We start from the raw sequence: 8,875 nt of genomic DNA, 5'->3' as shown, positions 1-8,875 counted from the left end.
TTTTTTAAATTTAGTTTAGTTTTTAAATAAATAAATTAACTACGTTGTTTTTTTTTTTTTTTTTTTTTTGATAAAAATAAAATTTTATTTATTTCTACTGATGAAACATAGATATTACATCAATATAGCAGGTAGGCGGGCAACAAGCTGCGCCGCCACCCCTTTCTGAATTGCAAACCCTAACCTGCTAAAGACATACCCCTGCCCCTTTGGAGTCGACACATTGCTATGCACAACCTGTTGGACCCTGGTTAGAAAACGGATAGCTTCCGGTGCCAAGGAGCCAAATGTATCAAAAGCCAGAGGGCCATCATTGGGGCTGCAACTTAATATTAAGAAAACCGAGGTTTTTTGGCCAACGTGTAACGGGGTGAAAGTCAAAGATGGGCTCTTCCCTAGTGGGATTGGTAGACCAGAGAGAGGGGTAAAGCTCCTTGGAGGGGCTGTTAGTCGAGATCCCTACTTTATTAAGGAGTTGGCGAGGCGGAGAGCATCTCGTGCGGTTGATCTTATGAAACTCTTACCTTGCCTTAGGGATCCCCAGAGCGAACTCCTCCTGCTTAGGTCTTGCATGGGGGTTGCTAAGTTGCTTTTTGGGTTACGAACATGCCACCCCCATATGATGGATGATGCGGTATCCTGTTTTGATAAGGGGCTACGAGAAGCCATCGAAGACATAGTTGTATGTGGAGGCCCGTTCTTTGGTGATCTTCAGTGGCGACTTGCATCTTTACCGATGCGCTTAGGGGGTTTAGGCCTTCTTTCGGCTCATGATGTCGGGGTTTACGCTTTTGTAGCGTCGAGGGCTCAGTCTTGGAAGCTACAGAATCACATCTTAAGGAATAGCGGAGTTGTCGACCTGGACCCAAACTACGTGCAGGCCCTGGAACGCCTAAATGGCGCTCTCCCAGACTTTGACATTGGCGGTTTCTCTAATATGGACACCGCCCCACCAAAGCCTCAAAAAACTTTGGCGAATGCCCTTTTTGGAAAAATCGCTCAGAGCCTGGGAGAAGTTTTTGGATTGTCCCCCCGACAGAAGGCGGTTTTTGAATGCTTACAAGGTCCTCATGCCCAAGATTTTCTGACCGTTATCCCGATTGATGGCTTGGGCCAAAGCATGTCTGCGGTTGAGTATAGGGCCATTCTTAAGTACCGTTTGATGGTCCCAATGTACCCCGAAGACGAAACATGTCCGATCTGCCGTAAGGCCTGCCTGGATAAATTCGGAGAGCATGCGGTTCATTGCAAGGAGATGCCTGGGTTCAAATACCGACATGATTGGGTGCGGGACGTTCTTTGGGACATCTTAAGGCGAGCTGGGATATCAGCTAAAAAGGAAGCCCCCGTAAACTTCCTTACAGACCCCACGGAAGGGAGATCCACTCTAAGACCGGCAGATTTGCTCGTCTTTGGTTGGGCCGGGGGAAAACACGCTTGTGTTGACCTCACAGGGGTATCTCCCTTAGCTGGTTTGAGGGATAATGGGTTTGTAGCTGGGCAAGCAATAAAAAGGGCTGAAACGAAGAAGGTGGAGAAACATGCTAAAGCCTGCGAAGAGAACCAACATGTTTTTGTCCCTCTGGCTTTTGATACACTACGTTGTTTTTAAAAAAAAATAAGGCTTATTTAAAAAATTAAATTGTTTAAACCAAACGAGATACCCTTTTTTGTTAAGGCTCAAAAAAAATTTCGCCTTTTGCTCAAAATTTTTTAACTATTCTCGAAGCCGGGCCTGCGACTCATCGTCGTAACACTTAGGTTTTTCCTACACCCGGGTTTCAGTAATTGAGTGTTTCCACCGGGTAGAAAAACTAGTTAGATATTAAATAAGTATGGGCTATCGAGCTTTTAAAGAAAATGCCAGAGGCTTTTAGAAAAAAAATTATATAGAAAAGCATCCTAAAAAAAATCTTCTTCTTCAAAGCCTCTGAAGTCACCATCACCCCAACCTCACAAATAGGCGAAGCTTAGTGAGATTCAGGGATGGCCGACCCCAATGTTTTTTTTGCACGCAATAGCGTATATTTACTCGTTTTAGACCGAAGATCGCTACTAGGCCCCCCATGCAGTGGCGTAGCAGAAATATTTTCCTACGGGTTCGGAAAATTTCGAGGGACAAGACGACAAATTGTTTATTACTTTGATTTAAGTTTTCTACGGTTTAATTTTGAAATTTCTACAGGTTCGATGTCAAAATACACTAATATATGACACTAAAACAAAATTTTATACGGGTTCAGCCGAACCCGTTTCTCTAAAACTTCCTATGCCCCCCCCCCCCCCCCCCTGTCCCATGTCCATCACCTTCAACCATCCATGACCATCACTTTCAAGGTAGGTTAGTTATATGAAAAAACAAAAACATAAAAAAGAAAGAAAGAATTGGGAAGGAAGCGGAGGGAGTTTTTTGTTGATACCAACGTGCTTGGGGCGATATTTCGACTCATACCGCGTTACACGTTTCTATCCCGACCCCATTGCCACCACCCTTGAGGTTTTCGAATTTAAATAAATCACTTATCGACCATTTTTTCCAAACTAATAAATACACACTTAAGATATTTGTAAAGTATGTGGTCATTAATCATATATAATATAGTACCTATATGTTGTTAAATAAATAAATAAAGAAAGAAAGAAAGAAATAGTTTTCATGGATAATATCGCTTTTGTAGTATTATTGTCTTTACCTGTATGAATACAAATATTATATATTAGAAGAATCTATGCCTTCCTTCTCTTTCTTTTCTGTGTCTCTGCATCCATCAATGGCGTTCCACGACAACATCCCTCACCACATACCTCTTCAACACTACACCACCACTGACCAACAGCAACAATTGTCCGACCACCACAACCACAACCACTCTCACTCTCCTAAAACCACCTCACCTCCTACCAGCTGGCTTAACAACCGCCAACACCACTTGCAAACCTCACAACCATCCAATACCACTACTAACAACCACTGGCTTTCCCCTAGACCAAGCGACGACAGCAACAATCAGTTAAGTCAACGGCAAAACGGGAATGAAAGAGAGTGGGAGTTGGACAAGTGTAAAGCGGATATATTATCTCATCCCATGTACCATCAGTTGTTATCCGCTCATGTCTCGTGCTTGAGGATCGCCACGCCGGTGGACCAGTTGCCGAGGATCGACGCGCAGTTGGCGCAGTCGCAGCAGGTTATTGATAAGTACTCTGTGTTTACTGATCATCATAATCAGCAGCAGCAGCAGATGGATGAGTTTATGGTAACTAATTTTACTTTTTGGTCACAGTTGTTTTTGTACTAGCGTTGCAGATTTAGCTGTAGACTGTTGTTTTGTTATATGTGTAGAGTAGAAGAGACAGTGATAGGGTGGGTTTTATGAATCTTTTGGTACTTTCTGTGTTTACTGAGTAAAAGAGGTTCATCCTTTTGTTTATTACTTTGGTAGATGCATACTTCCCAATGTTTCTTGTGACATGCTTTCTCAACATTTTAATTCATTTAATTCAATTCCACTAGGTAACTTTTTGTATCAATTTTGTCAAGTAAATGTTTTTCTCTTAGGGGGTGGGTGCGCTCTCGGGTAACGCGGTCACCTCTATAATTATTTGAAATCGGCTAGTTGTTCTGGGTTGTATCACCCGATGAAAGGTATGAGAGAGAGAGAAGGTGCTGAGGTTGGTGGTGAGGAGAGAGAGTGTTTACGGGTAGTTAGGAACACTCAGGTTGTTGGGTTTTCACGGCATGCGTGGCCATCTCTCTTAAATAGTTGTCAACTTTAGTTATGAACAAAGATGTAGATTTAGAAATAGAATTACAAGGTATGTAAGTTAGTCCTGTTTAAAATAATACTCCGTAACAACAATAACTGTAATGTGTGGTTTTAGAGACGTGTGTTTTGGGGCGTTTTTGAGTTCATGTGGCGTCCTTGGGTCTGTTTTTAGGCCTCCAGCTAGAGATGCTCTTAAAAGTTAGGGATTCGGATTCTTATATATATAGCTAGGTGTTCATGGTAAGATTTGATATTTTTGTGAATCAGAATGTTCTAACAAAGTAATTGTCTTTTAGTAGATTAAATAATAGTATAATTTCTGATAGTGTTTTCAGAACCTGTTTCCATTATGGTCTATTTTATATGTTGGGATGTTCCAACACATTACAAAGTTTTTGGAAGCATATATATAATAAAATTTGGGCTTCAAGCACCTTCAAATGTTTTCATGGAGAAGAGGCTTATTTTTTATATATATCACCACCAAATCCTAACTTTGTAAAACACAATAATAAGATTGATAGAGTGGAACAAGCAAGATACACATAACACAACCAATTAAATCTCATTACTGAACATAACCATTATTTGTTCCAAAAGAATAAAATCTGTGGGGTAAAGGGTGCTGTTGCTTTAAGGATTGACATTAGGTTTGTTGTTAATCTTTTTCTTTATATAGTGGGCTAAAGTGGCCCATGGGAGGATGGGATTTAATTAACTGTGAACTTTCTATTATGTGAGATTGTGAGTTGCATAGTTTCATTCATACTTTTGATTGATAAGATGCTATTATTCCAAAGGTGTAATTATTTGTGGAGTCCCATTCAAAATGAGAGAATTTTTTAAAATATTCTTCATTTTACTTTCCTCTTGTTGGGAACCCCCCCCCCCCCCCCCCCCAGTTGTCTCTCTCATTTTAAATGATCTTTTTATCTGTACTTTTATTGTTACTAGCATATATTCATTGATATATCTATTTTTGTTTAGGCACACTATATTATACTGCTGTCTTCGTTTAAAGAACAATTGCAGCAACACGTTCGTGTTCATGCGATGGAAGCAGTCATGGCTTGTTGGGAGCTAGAACAATCTTTACAAAGCTTAACAGGTAATCACTCATTTCTTTTCTTATATTTTAAGATATCTTTTAGATGGTCTTTATAAATCACTTGTATGGTTTGCAACTTTATCATCTATGTCAAACATGTTTACAATCTACAAGTTTAGTTCTTGTTATTGAACAGTGCGACGCATCATCAATTTTGTACATGTATATCTACAATTTGACCTATAAAGGCATGTACGGAAGTCATCTCCGGTACAAAAAATACTTTATTTAAATAAAACTCATTTTTCAATAAAATTTATATATGAATCTTGAGAAAGAAAAATAAACATCGTTAAAGTTGGCCCACATGATACACGCACAATGTACTCGCATGTCTACAATCTGACCTATCAAAGCATGTGCGAAAGTCGTTCATGAAATCAAAAAAAAATCTTTAGTTTTAATACAACTCTGTTTTAAATAAATTTATGTTGGAACATTGAGAAAAAAAATTAAACATTGCTGTTTGCAAAAGGATTCTTGAATTATTGGAAAATTGTAAACGTTATTGAACGGTTTTTATTTATATCACCTAACTTTTAGTTACATATTATTCGATCATGTTATTTGATGATGTGTTTTTGTCAATGCATGTTAAACATGATTAATCATGTTAAGTTCAATCCTTTTTTGTACTTAATCCCGTGTAGTAGACAGGTTTATAACCTAGTATAAGTATATAACACACATCACAAATCCTAAACGGGTTATTTAGAATTTTAAAAAAATTAACGAAGACAAGTTATAAGAGAAAAATAAATTCAAAAATAATTGAAATATTAGTAAATAATTAAGTTGTTAAAAATGTTTATTAGTTATAGTATAAGAAATGAAACTGAAACTGAAAAAAAAAGAGAGGTAGCAATTTGTGATTGGTCAAGATACTATTCATGGTTTGCAAATTATCGTATAAATAAATTTGGTGTATGCATAGGTGTATCACCGGGCGAGGGTACTGGTGCAACAATGTCAGATGACGATGATGAACAAGTGGATGGTGACGCCAACATGTTTGATGGAGGTCTAGACGTTGCAGACAGCATGGGATTTGGTCTTCCAACTGAAAGTGAGCGGTCATTAATGGAACGCGTTAGGCAAGAGCTCAAACATGAGCTAAAGCAGGTGAAATTACGAATGTGCCTCTCTGATTCGTTGTTTTGTATAGTAGATCTAATTACTGAGTTAATTCATTTCTTTCTTGATCTAATTAGGGGTATAAGGATAAACTTGTGGACATCAGAGAGGAAATTCTTCGTAAAAGACGAGCCGGAAAACTGCCTGGAGACACCACTTCAGTGCTAAAAGCCTGGTGGCAATCCCATTCCAAGTGGCCTTACCCTACAGTAAGTTTTTGTATTCTCTTCTTGGGTCAAACAACAAAAGTCAAACATGAGTTGTGTTACAATTCTTATCACACAGTACAGCTCCTGAAATTTAAGAAAACAAAATGAAAGGGTAACACCAAAAAACTCTACGTTATCATTAACTGTCACTGATATAGTGATATTAGTTTTCATTTGATATTGGTTTATTTTTTTTGTTGGGTACATTTAAAAAGGCAATTTCATATATACTTAAACTTGCATGTTACAATATACTTTTCCATGTAAAAATTTTAATATAAAAATTCTAATATACTCGGTTTTTTAGGCATGCAAACGAACCGAACAAACACAAATGGAGCATGTTCATGTTCATTTGTTTAACTTAACTGAACAAATGATCAGACGCAAACAATTAAATGAATGGGGGTTTCTTGTTCGTGTTCTTTCTTTAAGAAAATTAACATGTTTGTGTTCGTCTATGTTCGTTTGTTAACATTATAAACAAACGGTTCATGAAAGAACATAATTGAACATAGGGAAACAAGCATAACTGATCTAAATCTATACAATGGGACAGAATTTATTAAATGAATATATTAACGAACCTAAACGATCGAACTTAAACAAACGTAAATTAACATAAACGAGTGGGCATAAACAAATTGAATGAACAAATATAAACAAACATTCACAAACATAAATGAACGAACGAGACATGTGTTCATGTTCGTTCGTTTTTAAAATAAATGAACAAAATCTGTCGCCAGGCGGTCCGGCCAAATGGTACAAGAACTATTCACTGAACCTTCAGTTCATTTACGAGCCTAGTTCGTCAAATATAATTTGTAATATGGCCATTATACACCTGTTGGATGTGGTTCTCCTTATCAGCAAAGCGTATAGATGTCATACATTTGAAAGTGAGTATATTGGATATTATAGCTCTTTATCGGGTAAATATGATCCTATTAAAAGTAGTTGGCTTATGATTATTTTTCATGGTTTCTACGTTGGTGTTCTTTTCTCTTTCGTTTATGTCATATCTTAGTTTGTTTGGAAACGACACACACGCTTATATGTTACATTTATGTTTTGGTCAGGAGGAAGACAAAGCAAGACTAGTACAAGAAACAGGGTTACAACTAAAGCAGATTAACAACTGGTTCATCAACCAAAGAAAAAGGAACTGGCACAGTAACCCTTCATCCTCAACCTCTGTCAAGAGCAAACGCAAAAGGTGAGCCACTAATTTAACCTCCACCCCACAACACAAAACACATATTTACAATGTGGTCTAAACAAGCTTTGTGGCTAAAAGTAATGCTAGGTGAAATGAAAAAAGAAGCGTGTTGTGTTAACTGACACGGGCATACAACATCTTACTCATCACACAAGATCAACGAATATATGAGGCGTGTTGTGTGAAGTAAATTGGCATGAAAGTACATGAGGCGTGCCCTGGGTCAGGTATGCGGATACTTAGAAAAGTTAATAGCATTTGTTTTCCTATGTGAAATTTGGTAAATTAAAAGGTTGATTTAGTAGACATGTAATGTTTGTTACACCAATGGATTACATTAAGTTGGATTGTGGGTGGAGCTAGGGTAGTGTAGGTGGCTTAGAATTGTTATAGCTTAAGTAAACCACATTTGGTAGTACCATCAGATTGGCCAACATGTTCAAATGGTGTGTTTGTGTCTTGAGTTTATCTTTTATTCATGTTGAACACATGATGTTGGATGTGTATTTAAGAAAAAGAACTTAGAAAAACAAGTTAATTTGTTGTACTGTTTTGACTTTGATATATTTGTGGTGGCAATCATGCTTTAGTTTTTATTATTAACAACGAATAATGCCCGGCTTCTTAGGGTAACCAAATGACAAAGGGTGGCTCCATACGTCCGTAATCGCAGACTGTGCTGACATATAGTGTTTTAGGCTAGGTGTAATGGACGAGAATTGTGGGTGATTTTGGAGGGAACACACACACCCCGCCCCAAGGCGAAAGGGGGGGGGGGGATGAATATTTCTCGCATGTGCATGTTTGAATAATATTACTATATTCCTTTGTGTGTGGTGTATATATATATGTATATATATTGAGCTATAACACCACTACACCATTAAACAAAACCCACTATTTGCTGATGATTGGACATCACATGACATAAAACGTCTCATTTTGTAGCCCATCCACTACACATATCCTTAGTGCTTACAAATTACAACACTCAAATTTTGTTTTCTATAAACAAAAAATGAAAAGAATCATGAAATAGCAATTTTTAGGATATTTATATGGCGAGAAAATAACTCAGTATTCATAAGGTGTTTTAATAAAATACAGTAAATACGCAAATAGCACGTGCACGAGAAAAAGAGAGGCAAAAATTAATATTTCAAAGTGTGTCAAAATATCAAAAACATTTTATTGAAAATAAACTAATATACTAGGTAGGGGCGGGCTATTACATTAATTGCTTATCGTACATTAGATACACAAATCACGTTCAAGGTTAGTAAACAAATACGCTCAAATCGAATTCCAAAATCTAATACGTTCAAGGTTAAAGCCTAATACGTTCAAGGTAAAAACCCAACACTTTCAAAGTTAAAACCTAATACGTTTTGTTAAAACCTAATATTTTGAAGGTTATAACCAAGTAAAAAATTGA

General features: G+C 37.3%; 1 protein-coding gene across 1 annotated transcript; it reads left to right on the top strand.

Moving 5' to 3' along the window:
• The first annotated feature begins 2,762 nt into the window (after nucleotides 1–2,762).
• LOC143540567 (homeobox protein knotted-1-like 13) lies at nucleotides 2,763–7,978 on the top strand. Its single transcript, XM_077033592.1, has 6 exons — nucleotides 2,763–3,257; nucleotides 4,755–4,875; nucleotides 5,810–5,997; nucleotides 6,087–6,218; nucleotides 7,301–7,437; nucleotides 7,519–7,978. Exons 1-6 carry the CDS (start codon nucleotides 2,772–2,774, stop codon nucleotides 7,529–7,531), a joined length of 1,077 nt encoding a protein of 358 aa, XP_076889707.1. The 5' UTR covers nucleotides 2,763–2,771; the 3' UTR covers nucleotides 7,532–7,978.
• The last annotated feature ends 897 nt before the right edge of the window (nucleotides 7,979–8,875 follow it).

The sequence above is a fragment of the Bidens hawaiensis genome, unplaced genomic scaffold, assembly GCF_021521415.1.
Source record: "Bidens hawaiensis isolate Kalapana, Puna unplaced genomic scaffold, B.hawaiensis_p1.1 tig00012279_1, whole genome shotgun sequence".
NCBI lineage: Eukaryota > Viridiplantae > Streptophyta > Magnoliopsida > Asterales > Asteraceae > Bidens > Bidens hawaiensis.
This window is presented reverse-complemented; position numbering and strand designations above follow the sequence as displayed.